Source organism: Mustela erminea, chromosome 3, assembly GCF_009829155.1.
Source record: "Mustela erminea isolate mMusErm1 chromosome 3, mMusErm1.Pri, whole genome shotgun sequence".
NCBI lineage: Eukaryota > Metazoa > Chordata > Mammalia > Carnivora > Mustelidae > Mustela > Mustela erminea.
Genome location: NC_045616.1, coordinates 26,371,377 through 26,386,350, shown reverse-complemented (window position 1 = coordinate 26,386,350; position 14,974 = coordinate 26,371,377). Strand labels below are relative to the sequence as shown.

The following is a 14,974-nucleotide window of genomic DNA, read 5'->3' as shown; positions in this document are numbered from 1 at the left end:
ATTAATTGGCGGGAGAGCCGCTGGCAGAGAACGGGCGAGCTCCTTCCTGTCCCTGCGGAGGTTCTGAGGACTTACCTTTGCTGATAGACAGGAACTCTCTGACTGTTGTCGTTCCTACTGTAATTCCACGCAACACTTGCAGGCCAGCTAGCCCCCCCCCCGACCCCCTGCAGTCCTGTGACCCCTGTCCAGGAAATTCACCATTCCCTGAGGAAGTGAGGATTCCTGCAAGACCCATTCCTTTCCCCCTCTAAGGACCCACAGACCTAGTAATGCCTACAGAGGAGTAGTTGACTTGGAATTTTTTTTTTTTTTTTTTTTTTTTTGGTCATGCTTTGAAAGGAATGGCTATCAGAATGTCTTGTTAGGACCCCAACTGGCAACCCATTTCAAAGTTGAGATCAGCATTTTCAGTGTATTTCCCCACTGGACTGCTCAACATCTGCGGAAGGCAGGGTGGCTTTTGAAAGAACTGTGCAAACTTGGGTTTTCACCCCTTCTCTTTAAAAGAAACCCTAACGGCAGGCAAATGACAAGCATCCTAAAATCCCTACTTGCCTTAGTTACTTAGCGCTGGGTACAAAAAAAAGAAAAAGAAAAAAATTACACGTGGCGGATCATTTGTTCGCATGGTCCATTGAGCCCGTGATGAGATGTAGCATACAGATAGCACGGGTACCTGAGGGAATCTGGGATTCCGGGAGTCACGAGTTTGCTTCCCTAGTCCATCCCTCTACTCAAGCCCAGTGTGACCTCGAGTTAGCTTGTTATCTATTTAAATACCGTTCCTGAGACATAAAATAAAGATAACCTCTCCTCCTAGCCTGATGTGAGATTTATTTGCATGGCAGTCTAAGGGGCTCTAAGCACAGTGGCTGATTGACGGTACACTAACTCCGGTATTAGATGTTGTCATCCGAGCTAGTGAAATGAAAGAACTAAACCATCAACAGGGTGTTAGATGCTATGTCTTTCTCAAGAGGATAATCTTCTTTGAGGGTACCTAAAGACTATTTTAGAAGTTAATCTCTTCTTCCTTTGGGACAAAAACAAAACAAAATAATAACAATGACTGATTAGTGCAATTAACATAACCTAACCTCTTCTAATTGGAGATGTGAGACTAAAATATTAGGTCCAACACATTTGCTTGTATAATTTGGAGCTGACTGTGCTGTGTTAGGTCATGAATTCAAGGTCTGCAGCAACCCAGTGGATCCTGGATGGTTCTGAACTTCAGCCATAAAATGAACAAAGACCACAAGCAAAACTGCCAGGAGTCCAGGCAACGCAGCGCCGTCCAGGGGAGCAGAATTTCCTGGGCAGAGCACCTCCTGACCCTGGCCTCCTCCCAGGAGAGCCCCGCCTCTATGAATGCACATTCAAGGTTTAAAATACAGAGCAGTTGCACAAGCCATTGCCTGGGCAGTGGGTGGGGAGGCACAGAACTTCCTGGCAGGCTTTTAGAGCTTAACAATAAAACACCTATAAGCCTCTCTGAGGCCACAGAGAACTCTCTGGACTTCTCCTATAGGAGGGAAGCGCTAACCTCCACCCACCCATGTGATGAATCACACTGTAGCAGTTTTCTGACATATGAGGCTGGCATCAATTCTGAAATTTCTCTGTAGCATTTCCCGCTCTTGGTAAGGGAGTAGGAGTTAGACATGATCCTAGTACTTTAACTCCTTAGCTCTTTTTTGAAAGTCTTTGCTGTGCAATGATTTTATAGAGAAAAGAAGATTCCCAATCAACAGCTCAATTAAGAGCGTTTCCCTGGGTTGGAGGAAACAGGGAGTGGCACCTTATTTCAGAGAGCACAAGGGTGGGAAGGAATCCAGTTTTTCTGGAGACCAAGGAGTTGCCTGAAATCACCACCTGAACCCTCTTGCTCCCTGAAAAATAATAGGCCTTATTGTGAAATTCAAAAATCCTGCTCAGGAAGAAGAGAAGGGAAGAAAAACAGCAACAGTTGGCTCTGAAATTTCCTGGAGACAAAAATGCCAGCCCTGAGGAGTTGCAGCCCACTTGTAACTCTGCCCCATGGAGTGTGAGGAGCCCTCCCTTCCCTTCGCCACCGTGTGTCTCTGCGCAAGCACGCAGCTGCTCAGCAAATGCAGAGCGACGGCCCACCACGTCACGGTCATGGTCACGCTCCTGCCACAAGAACCCTGAGCAGGCTTCCCGCTCTAGACAACCTCCAGTGGTCTCCAGGGTTTCTTGTTTCCTCGCTTTACCCCCTTTCCCTCCGTCTCTCCATACCCCGATCTCTCTCAGAAGAATCTAAGTCCTGTAACACTTGTGCTGGGAGAGGGCTTTACTTGGCGGCTTTTGGTTTACAGGATCGTTGGTGAACAATCAGTCTGTCTGGCAGGAAGGTACGCCCACAAATATTACAGGGAACCAACTGGCTCAGGGCACTGGTCCAAGCAGCTTCATTTAAGGCATCAAGATCATAGAAACCTTTGGCTGGAAAGTTAAAGAAGAAGAAAAAAAAAGAAAGAAAGAAAGAATAAGAACAAAAAGGAAAGAAAAGAAAAAGAAAAATGGTAAAACATGGATCAGTTTTTATTCTGGACAACTATACCCTACTTTTTATGGAAAATATTTTCAGGAAATACCTGTTGACTGAGGGTTTAGACAAATCATACTACTTTTGCCAAAAAAAAAAAAAAAAAAAGTACCACTCCCTCTTTCAAGAGTTGAGTAAAAAGTTAGCTATGAACCAAAGACTTTTTACTCCTTGGATTTTAAAAAGGGGAAGACATTGTTTTATGTGTTATGATATGCATTCTTCACTAATTATTAACATCTTTGCTTACACATTATTATCTTGTAAATACAACTTTTGGCCTTCTTTCAATTGACTCTAAATATAAACTTACAAAGGGAAAAAGAACATGCATTTGTGTTTTCCTCTTCTGTAATCCTTCAGTGGAATGTTCTGAAAGGCCAAAACTGACAGTTCGGGGTGAATTTAGGATGAATGATATCCTAAAAATGTATCTTCTCATCATGGCCATAAACTCAGAGACTCTTTAAATAATTAAAGCAAAGAATGCAAACAGAATAGTTAATCTGACGAAAAGAAGTGTCCTTAAGAAAACAACCAAGACATCTGAGAGATGTATAATCGTCATTGGCAGAGCATAGGAGAAAAGGCATATGGCTTTATTTTAGAAAAACAGTGTGGGATTTAGCTTTAATAAACCTTATTTAAATAGAATGGCTTTAGTACATTAAATTGACTGTGTCTTCGAATCGCCCAAAATAGGCCCCCCTAAGTGTAGCCAGGCACTCAAACCTAAACTGCGTACTTTTCTTTTTATCATTTTCACAGCAAATATTTCTTCATTAAAGCCCAGGCAGTTCTCCTGTGACTCCCTCCTAATGGTTCACACAAGCATAGCAAACTTTGGATTCCTATCCCGCTACTCCTCATGTTCGTGATTTTACTCCACGGGAAGTTAAACTCCAGCAGAACTTCGTTTTTCTCCTTTGGACAAACCCAGTCTCTCTTTCCATGCAGGATACGAATGTGTATTTTGAGAGCTCTGAAAACTATTGAAAAGGGAATGGCACGGACTTTCTCCTTACTCACACGATGTAACATGGATTCAAAAATTCCAGAGTACCCGTTGGGTCTCACTAGGGAGGATTCATCGCATTACTAAAAGTTTTTGAGTAGGGCTTTGACTTTGGATCTGGAGGAAGGGTTGTCTGGACCCCATGTCCACAGGAAGTCCATAGGGTGGGAATGGGAATTCTCTCAGCCTCGAGAGGAAAGGACACCTTCAGAAACAAAAACAGCATGGCACCCAGAGGACGACTGCAGGGAAGTACAGGGATAGGGCCCACCATTTCCACCTGTGGCCAGTAACAGACTATGGAACCCCTCAGGGCCTTCAAACCAGTCGTTTCTCTCTCCTCTTCTAGACTTGTGCAGAGAAGGTGATAAAGTCAGAAGTGAAGAGAACAGATTTTTGACACCACACAGAATTGCTAGGAAGAGAGTTTCAGTGCGGTAAACCACGTCTTTGTGGGCAAATGCTCTCATTTCATGGATGGATGTGTTCACCTTGAACACTTTTCCCACCTGAATGATGGGTTCTCCTACTCTTGGCAAGGACTGTGAAGAGTCAGGTCCTGGCAGCCTCTAGAACTTTATCATGGCAACCTAGATTCCACTCTGTGGAAGTTAGAGAACTCTTCTGTGTCACATCTCTGACAAGAGTGCTCTGGACTCATTGATACTGAATGACTTGGAGGTACCCTCTAGTTAGGCAAATCTACAGTTACAGAAAGAGGATTAATTAATTGAATGGTAACTTTCTTAAAACCAAGAATGATTTTCCTTTGAGGGGATCTGCTGAGGAAGTGATGACAGTAGAAATAAGATGAGCGAGGCTGAGTTGGTCTGGCAAACATTTTCTGAACTACTTTGTTCTCGCCCCAAACGAGCAAACAAAGGCTCCATAAAGAGGCCGCACACAGCAGTTTACAGGGTTTCATTTGGCGTACGCCGTGCTGTACGAAGTATTAATTGCAAAATTTGGAAGATCTGGGCATTGCATATCAATTTCTGGATTTCCAGTTTCCTTTGTTTTAGCAAAAATATGCCCACATGGAGGGGCGCCTGCGTGGCTCAGTGGGGTAAGCTTCTGCCTTCGGCTCAGGTCGTGATCTCAGGGTCCTGGGATGGAGCCCGACGTCAGGCTCTCTGCTTGGCAGGGAGCCTGCGCCCCGCCCCCCCCCCCCAACATCGCCCGCCTGCCTCTCTGCCTGCTTATGATCTCTGTCAAATAAGTAAATAAAATCTTTTTTAAAAAAATATGCCCACATGGGAATAAATTTCTTAAAGGTAACAGCAGGAAGCAGGTAGCAGTGATCTCCTTTAGAGAGAGTCAGCATTCTCCCACTCACCATGGTCCCCACCCTCTCTTTTGTCACATGTGGACCAATTTATTCATTTTGCACCCTGGCTGGTGGACCCTGCAAACTGTGAGTCTGCTATGCTGCTCTGTGAACACCAAGTCATATTCATATTTGAAAACGTGTCTCTAGGTGCCCTCTAAGATTTTTTAAGCTTTGTGCTTCTTAAGTATTAAGTTTGATAATACATGAAAGTAGCTTTTGGGAAATACAGGGAGTGCCAGTGGGTCTCCTTCCTTGCACAGTTTTGACAATAGTGGCTTTACATCTTAGCGTCTGAGGCCCTTTGGTCAGGCATTCTAGAACTGTTTTTCCTATTTGGTTGTAATCAAGACAGTAAATGTTGCTGATTGCAGTTGTTTGAATAAGTAAGAAAGGAATACCTCTCCTCTAATAAGTTTGGAGAGAAAAGTCTCCCTTACACACTTAAGTCTTTTCTTCTTTTCTCTTTTTTTCAAAAACTTACCAGTAATGGTCCTGACTTCTGGTTTTTTAGGTTCGGGTCTCCTTAACTCTTTCGGTAACAAGTTGTTTTCATTATGCCACTTTTTCAGACATTGTGGTTCGTGAATGGCGATAGACTTTGTTCCATATTCACGACCACAAATGTAGCAGATAACTGTTGGTGGACGCCTTATCATTGTTGGCTACAGGGAATATAAAATATCTGTTAGACAAAGTGCAAGTGTAGAAATAACACTTTAAAATCATAATACATTCACATTAGCTAGATAATCACAGTTTTTAAAATTCCAACCAGTCAGGGAAACTGAAATATTTTTGGCAATTAAGAGAATAAACCACGTCATCTGAGTGGTTGGGAGTGGGGGAGAGGGTGTGGGTTTGGGAGGACGATAAGAAATTAAAAAGAGATGACCAGAATTCTACAAATTGGTACTTTATAAAATGTGTTTTCTCATTTAATAATTCTTGCTTACTTATCTTCTGGCCATTCTCCCTGCTAGGAGACTATGGAAATGAATCAGGTATGAACCATCTTTTCAATAACATCAGGCTTTAGTAGGCCAATATTCCTGAGAAGTAAAGTCATAAGTGTCATTGGAGAGTCTAGAGGAGACACTGTGTACCGTCCCACCTTCCCTCACCTGAACAACTTCCTGTGATTCTAGGTCTTTTTGACCTGGAACAGGCGCCACCCACAGGCAGGGCAGCTCATCAATCACAAGTGGGAGTTGCTCGATAATGGCCACTTCACCAATCAGGCTGATTCCATGCAGTGTTCCAAGAGCGGGACTGCACCTCCCCTGCTCATTGCCACCCTATACAGACTTCCTTCTCTTCCCTGTCTTCCTCCCTCTACTTTACTGGGGTTTCCTGGGGTCACCTCCCCAATGAACTGCTTGAACTTGAGTTTTTTTTTCTTAGCACTTGTTTCTGAGAGAGCTAAATCTATGGAAGAGTGAAGGATAAAATGGAATAGGGAGTTTCTGCTTCTGCCCAGGGTATAGAAAGTGACAAAAAAGATTGCTCCCACCTAAGCAATAAGAACAAATCAGATAACTTCTGGAACCATAAGTTCTTAGTGTGTTGGAGAATCAAAGTTTCAAACTACCTCAATGAACTAGAAGGACCGCCTGAGTTTGAGAGTGCATCAGCCCAACCAAAAGAATATCTCCCAAGCTGTAACCTTACGTGAGTATGAGGCAGCAGGTGTCTGCCACAGAGAAAAGGCAGAACAGCTGAGTGAGAACCCTAGGGAAGGCAGGCATGCAGGAACTATCTACATAAGCCCTCCATCCCACCATGTCTTACACCAGGAACAGTAAGGCAGTGGGAGGTGGCAGTCTAACAAAGCAGAGAGACCCTCATCAATTCAAGAATGCAGGTCCTGCCTAAATCTGAAGGTAGAGCTGGAGAATTAGACCTTGCACAGGGTACTGGATAAGAACAATCTACTGCTGATGGGAAGGGTGGGAACTAAAGGTGGGGGGTGGAGGGCGACGGGAGGTACTCCCTCTGTGTTGTGTGCATGAAGGGTCTGCAGCCCCTAAGGGTGCAGCAGGAGAACAGGGAAGAGCCTTGTAAGTACAAGGCAGGGGTGTCTTACCACTGGGGGAGTTTAAAGCCTATAGTGCTTTCAGCTTACCTAAGCAAGGACTAAACACTGGAAATAGATGGTCACAGAATTCTTAGATTTTTTCTGAAACTAATCTTTTAAACACAGACTGTGATATGTTAAACGTGCAAATTTTAATCTCTACAGTAATCACAAACCACAAGCACATGCAAAGAGGCAGAACTAAAAATTCAACATGGCAGGGGGTGCCTGGTGGCTCAGTGGGTTAAGCCTCTCCCCTCGGCTCAGGTCATGATCTCAGGGTCCTGGGATCGAGCCCTGCATCAGGCTCTCTGCTCGGTGGGGAGCCTGCTTCCCTCTCTCGGCCTTCCTCTCAAAAAGAGAGTTGTGATCTCTTTTTCTCTGTCAAATAAATAAATAAAATCTTAAAAAAAAAATTCAACATGGGACATAGAATATCAGGGAAAAAAAGGTAAGTTAACCACTTGTCAGAGAAAGATAGGAAAGAAGGAATCAACCAATCAACAAACAAACAAGGACAAGAGGAATAGAATTAAAACACTAAGGTGATAGGCGTGCCTGGGTGGCTCAGTGGGTTAAAGCCTTTGCCTTTGGCTCAGGTCATGGTCCCAAGGTCCTGGGATTGAGCCCCGCATTGGGCTCTCTGCTCAGCGGGGAGCCTGCTTCCTCCTCTCTCTCTCTGTGCCTGCCTCTCTGCCTACTTGTGATCTCTGTCTGTCAAATAAATAAATAAATAAGAAATCTTAAAAAAAAAAAAAAACACTAATGTGATAGATTAACACTCAAATATATCAATAATTGCAGCAAATATAAACAGACTAAAGAACATAATTAAAAGGTATGGATTGACAGACTAGATTAAAGAAAAAGCTATAGATGAAAAACCCCAACTATATATTCTTTACAAGAAACATGTTCTATGAATAAAGACACAATCAGATTACAAGCAGTAGGATGGGGAAGAAGTTTCATGTAAACACTAAGCAAAAGAAGATGAGTATGGCTCTATTAGTAACACATAAATGAAATGCAAAGGTTGGAAATGTTTCTTCCAGTTGTAAAGATCAGGGAAGCCTGAAGGAAGTAGCATTTGAAGAATGTGTGGAGTTTGGATCACAAAAGGTGTTGGAGACAGGAAGCAGCATGAGCAGAGTCTCAGGGACAGGAACCCGATGAGTAGAGAAAAGAGCAACTAATATAATAATTACATTAATAATAAGAAATAGTTGCCCAGTGATAAGTGTGGTCTTGAGAACTATCATCAGATAGTTTGGCTTCAGGCATGTTATCAACAACCATGAATGCCATACTAAGATCTGGATTTTGTTTTGTTAAGTGGTAGGAAGCTATTCAGCAGGGGAATGACCTATAATTGCATTTCTCGAAAATTAGTTTGGCAATAATGTATCTCAAAGGGCTGTGCTGGCAGCATATCTACGAAAACTTGAGCATCCACAGAAATCACGGATCTAAGAGAACATCAGTGGCGATGTCACTTGAGGAAAAGGGGAAACCTGGAAAGGCAGGTTAGGGAAGGAGGAAAAAAGTGGAATCTGTGCTGCACCTGTTGCATTTGATATCATAGTAGAATTCAAACATAAGTCCAGCCAAAACAGCAAATAGAGGCCTGTCATTTAGAATTCATGGGTTTCAGAGCTATGCACACAGAGGCGATGTCTAAAACAATGAAAATTTCCAGAAAAGGAGCATATAGAGTATGTACGGAGGGAAAGCCCTGAGAGAATATCTACAACAAAGAGATTGGGCAAAGGAAGTCACAGCCTGGAAAGACAAAGGTTCAAGTTCGTAATTAAAGAAACAGGACATGGAGACAAAAGATTCTGTTCAGAATTCTGGAAACACTTCTGGTTTCCAGAAAGGCGGTGTCATCACTTCTGTGCAGTGCCACAGGGAGTAATGGGGGCTTGAGGAAAGTCGCTAGATTTGGTTGCCGACAGATTATGTACCAGTGAGTTTTCAGAGTTGAGCTCCAATGGAGGGATAAGGATAAAAACGAAACTGTTTAAAGTTAAGATCAAGGAAAACAGAAATATACTTTCAAAAAGTTTGCAGAAGGGAAATTTGAGACATAAGTAGAGTTGAAGAAAGATCTGTTTTGGGGACACCTGGGTGGCAAAGTTAGTTAAGCCTCTGACTCCCAGTTTCTGTTCAGGACCTTATCTCAGGATCATGAGATCAAGCCCCACATCAGGCTCTGCTTTTAACAAGGATCTGCTTGAGATTCTTTCTCTCTTTCTGCCCCTCTCCCCTGCTCTCTCTCTCTCTCTAAAATAAATAAATCTTAAGAAAAAAAAAAAAAGATCTGTTTGGTTGTTGTTTTAGGGGTAGAAGTATCTCAGGCAGAGAGCAGGTTAGGACTGAGAGAAGAAGGCTAAGTATGGGAATGTCTCAGAGGAGGTAGGAGGAGATGTCATCCTCAGAGGTAATTAGAGATGTTAGCCTCCGATGACAAGAAGAAAAAAGAGAGAGAGATCAATTGTCAAGAAGTGAGGCACAGGGGTGCCTGGGTGGCTCAGTGGGTTAAAGCCTCTGCCTTCGGCTCAGGTCATGATCTCAGGGTCCTGGGATCAAGCCCTGTATCAGGCTCTCTGCTCGGCAGGGAGCCTGCTTCCTCCTCTCTCTCTGCCTGCCTCTCTGCCTACTTGTGATCTCTATCTGTCAAGTAAAAAAAAAAATCTTTAAAAAAAAAAAAGAAGTGAGGCACAAGAAGGAGCTCCTATGGGATGACTTTAGTCTTCTAACCGTGAGGCAAACCATCTTCAGAGAACAAACAGATTCAGATTCTGGGAAACAGAACAGCAAAAATTATGGGGGTTTTTGCAAAAACAAACTGAGATTCTCTTGGCACCATGGAGAATGTGATACTGATAGTGACTCAATTAGGGAAGACTACTAAGACCCAGTTAGGTTGAGCTGCAAAAAACTTCAGTGGAATGAAAAGACACTTTTCCAGTGTTTGTAAGTAGCACGGGGTGACATGAAAGCAGAAACAAATTAAATTGCTGGTGTGGTTTCCTTTGGGGATATAAGACACCATAAAATGTGTGCATGTTTGAGAGGCAACTAGCTTTTCACAAAGGTGAATGGGGGTTACACCTGCAGCGTGAGGAGACAGAGCAAAATCACAGTAAGAAGAAAACACGTTTCTGGTTTCTGCATACCCAAACAGAAACGACGATTCTAGAGGAGTAAAGCCACTAAGACACAGCAAGCAAAATGGAAAATGGTGTTACTCCTGAGATGATCCACTTTCTGAAAGATACACGTTATTTGCTAGAGGGGAGATGGGTGGGGGGTGAGCGAAATAAGGTAAAAGGGATTCGGAGGTACCAACTCCCAGTTATAAAATACGTAAGTCATGGGAATGAGAAGTACAAGTAGGGAACACGGTCAGCGATATCGTAGTAACATTGTATTGTGGCAGATGATAACTACACTGGTCTGGGGTAAGCAGTGGGAATTTACAAAATTGTCCGATCACTATGTTGCACACCTGAAACTAATATAGCATGGTATAATATTGTATGCTGACTAGACTTCAATAATTTAAAAAAAGGATAATTTTAAAAATATTTTAATTAATTAATTAATCAATTAATTAGAGAGAAAGAGAATGGGGGGGAAGGGCAGAGGGAGAGAGAATCACAAGGAGCCTCTGAGCTCCATGCAGAGCCCAATCTGAGGCTCAATTTCATGACCCTGAGATCATAACCTGAGCCAAAACCAAGAGCCGGATGCTTAACGGACTGAGCCTCCCCGGCGCCCCCAAAGAATCATTTTTTAAAAAGCACATTATTTGAAGTAGAATATTTTTCTTCTATTATTCTATGCTGAAGTATGCCAGTAAACTACATTCATCAAAAAATGCCTACATCGCGTTTAGTCTTCTTTTTTATTTGCTGTGTAACAGGATCTAACGCCTGAAAAGTGACTTTAAAAATATCTGGCAAATTTGAGACCTAAGAGAAAGGCTAAAGCAGAAACAGTAATTTTCAAAATATCCATCAGTTTCTTACTATTTTTTACAGATTCATTTACTTGAAGATTAATTAAATACAGGCTTTTTAAAGTTTAATATGAGAAGCTCGCCTTTTTACTTTGCGAATAATGAATATTAATATTCCATATGGAAAGTATGAGCCAAATCCAGTATTTAACCAAGCATACAAGCCGGATAAATGGCACGGGTCATTAATGGAGACGTTCATGTCACATTGTCAGGTTTCTTTTGGAAGGAAAAATTAGAAGAAAACAGGCAGATCCAGAGGCCAGAAGATATGCACAAAATAACTTAAAGGGTTGTGGGAGAAAATTAATACCATAAAAAGGCTAAGATGTTCTATATTATATTTTCCAAAGCTTGGTCCATGCTCTATATTTGTGGTTGAACTGCAGTTGAACCTGCAACATACTCCATATTCTTAGGTTTTAACATTTTACTCCTAAGCCTGCTCCAGAGAAGTGTAAGCAACCCAGAACACAGCTGAAGAGAAAAATGCATCCCCTCGGGGTGGAATGGGAGATAAGAGAACCTCTTTTACTTTTCATTACTTTCACCATTGTCCTTCGGAAACTTACAAAGAGAGCGGAAAGAGTTCCACCCCCTGGTCCCCGCCACCCCCCCAACTGCACCGGTTTGTTCTTCAGCCTCTTTTCTCTGGTGTTTTGAGCTGGTTGGGGGTGGGGGGGAAGATGGAGCGCAGAGGGGGGCGGTCAGCGCCCCAGGGGAAGAAGAAAGGGCACAGGGTCTGTGTGACAGGACAAGACACAGCCCAGCCAAGCAAGGCAGGCAGGCACACTGAGGCTTTGCCGCGCAGCTCGGGGGTTGTCTACCTGGGGTCTTTCCAGGACCACGGATTCCAGGAAACCATAATCAAAGGAAGGCAAAGAGGAAGCCGATAAAAGTTCCAGCAGAGCAAATGGTTAGATCAACAATTTTCCTGTCAACATTTCAGATATTCTTGGGGTGAGGTGTTAATTTTTTAACATTAAGGTAAAAGAATTTTTTAAGAAGTTAATCCCTGATTCTGTGGAATTGTTTTATGGTGGGGAAGGAGGGAGGAAGTTTATTAAGGGCTCATCACAAATTTGCTTTTGCTTCCTGATTTCCTGAGAAAGTCTACTGAGGCTGGAGATGGACAGAGGGCATTGAGCCCTTCAGGGAAAGCTTTCGCATGTGTGTATTTCTTTTAACTTGTATCCACTAACTTTCATATGTTTCCAATCATTTTGCTGGCTACCATTGGCATTATCATTTTATTTTCCATGCAGTGTTTTTTTTTTTTTTTCTTCTTCTTCTTTTTGCTATGTCTTTTCTCTACTGAGAACACTTCATGTTTCATCTTTCGGGCCAGGATTGTAAATGGCAAAGGAAAGTGGACATTTAACAACTTTCCTCAGTCACTGTGGGGGAATGACTGGTCATCCACGTATTACTTTTACAGTTTAAAATAAGTAGCAATCACAACAAGTGTTGGTGAGGATGCAGAGAAAGGGGAACCCTCTCTCTCTTTTTTTTAAGATTTTATTTATTTATTTGACAGACAGAGATCACAAGTAGGCAGAGAGAGAGGAGGAAGCAGGCTCCCTGCCAGGCAGAGAGCCCGATGTGGGGCTCAACCCCAGGACCCTGGGATCATAACCTGAGCTGAAGGCAGAGGCTTTAACCCACTAAGCCACCCAGGGAACCCCAGGGGGAACCCTCTTACACTGTTGGTGGGAACGCAAACTGGTGCTGCCTCCGTGAAAAACAGTATGGAGGTTCCTCAAGAAGTTAAAAATAGAGCTACTCTATGACACAGGAATTGTGCTACTGGGTATTTAGCCAAAGAATACAAACACTCTAGTTCAGTACATGCACCCCGATGTTTAGCAGCATTATCTACAGTAGTCACACTATGAAAGAAGCCCAGATGCCCATTAATAGACAAATGGATAAAAACTTGTATAGTATATACAACAGAACATTACTAAGCCATCACAAAGAATGAAATCTTGCCATTTGCAGTGACATGGAGGGAGCTAGAGATCATAACACTCAGTGAAGTCGGTCAGAGAAAGACAAATACCCTGTGATTTCACTCATAAGTGAAATTTAGGAAACAAAACAAAAGAGCAAGGGAAAAAAGAGAGACAGAGACAAGCCAAGAAACAGACTCTTAACCCTAGAGAACACATTGATGGTTACCAGAGCGGAAGGGCATGGGTGAAATCGATTTCATCATGAAATCGGTGATAGGGATTAAAGAGCGTTCTTGTCATTATGAGCACTGGGTAATGTATGGAAATGCTGAATCTCTATAATGTACACTTGAAACTAATGTAATACTGTAGGTTAACTACCCTAGAATTAAAATAAGATTAAAATAAAATAAAATATAAATAGCTGTGGAATACCACCATCTAAGCGATGGAAACAGAACAAGGACCAACAAGGTGCGTGTTTTGGCATGAAACAAGGTATTAACAGAAGAAGAATGGAAAAAGGTCCTAAAATCCTAGACTAGGAAATCTATTTCAAAAGCTTCCAGCAGCTCCCAGTGATCTCCCTGACAGTTCAGGCTGAAAGGAAACCCAGTAAACAGCACAACTCAGTTGCAATAGAGCTTGTAGAAGGAAGCAGAACAACTGGTTGAGGGGGAGACATATGCCTAATGGTAAGTAACGAAAGAGATACTGATAAGTATAATCAAAGTCATTACTAGCAATTTTGCGAAAGATCAGAAAAACTCTACATTTTGTCCTTCCTTATGCTAATCCCACTACAAAAACTAAGTAATGATAATGTGAAATTATATTTGTGTGATATCATTCCTACATTAGGGGAACATAACCATCCCAGCAAGGTAGCTTTTTGGAGATTTGTGGTGAAACAGAGATTAGTGATGCTCGTGGGGGCAATAGACCCCTTTGAAGATCTAATGAGTTCTATGGCCATCTCTCCAGAATAATTTCCATGGATAAAGAATTAGGGGTATGATTTTGAACAACTGGTGGACTCTGTAAAGCCCAACCATTACCCCCAGGAAGTGAGCTCTTGGACCTTTAGTCGAAGCAAACCTTTTTTATTCCCCCCAATAGATGCTTCTTTGTGTGAGGAACCATTTGGCACCATTTAATGCCTCAAAATGCCTCAAAAAAGGGCTGAGTTGAAGCAAGAACTTATGAGATACACCACGTCTGGCTTTAGGATGATCTTCAGTCCTGCTTTGCCTAAAACAGTCCCTGTGATACCGGTTGTCTTGACAATTAACAATAGCTCCTTCTTGAATTCTCTAAGATGCCCCCATTTGGTTAACAAATTATGTAATCACTCTACTTCTGATCCCTTTTGGAAAACATGATTTAATAAAACAGAAGCAATCAAGAGATGAAACGACCAAACAAGCTCAGAAATCTCAAAGCTATGACTCTAAGACTGGCTTTGACCTTGAAAATTGGGGGTTTGAGAAGAGAATGAAGAAAAGAACATTCCTCAACATATAAAAATACTTACCAAAATTTGAGAAAGGAAGGAGAGGGGCCAAGATGTTAACGATACTAAATTCTTTACTGTCATGACAAATAGCCACTTCAAACAGTATAAAATTAAAACCCAGAGTTACACGTTTTTTTTCAAATCTGGTATTATCTTTGTTTTTTAACTGCAGCGGGTCCTTTAAAAATGAATTTTTTTAAAGATTTTATTTATTTATTTGACACAGAGAGAGGGATCACAAGTAGGCAGAGAGGCAGGCAGAGAGAGAGGGGTAAGCAGGCTCCCTGCTGAGCAAAGTGCCCGATGTGGGCCTTGATCCCAGGACCCTGAGATCATGACCTGAGCTGAAAGCAGAGGCTTTAACCCACTGAGCCACCCAGGCACCCTAAAAATGAATATTCTTTAGTGAAGAAATATTTATCTGAAATTCAGCAATACCATCACTATCTCTTTGGTTTCTTTGTAAAAATCAAGCAAAATTAAAT

The 14,974-nt window shown here is 42.3% G+C and overlaps 1 protein-coding gene across 4 annotated transcripts in view; it reads right to left on the bottom strand.

The window, feature by feature from the left end:
- Positions 1-605: 605 nt before the first annotated feature.
- Positions 606-14,974, bottom strand: part of LOC116586014 (zinc finger protein 474-like) — a 57,926-nt gene continuing 43,557 nt past the window's right edge. For all 4 annotated transcript variants that reach the window (XM_032335467.1, XM_032335468.1, XM_032335469.1 and 1 more), the window contains 2 exons: positions 5,399-5,579; positions 606-2,469 (listed from right to left, as the gene is read on the bottom strand). In XM_032335467.1, coding sequence (XP_032191358.1) covers positions 2,318-2,469; positions 5,399-5,579 — 333 coding nt within the window. In that variant the 3' untranslated portion in view covers positions 606-2,317. The remainder of the gene's footprint in view (positions 2,470-5,398; positions 5,580-14,974) is intronic.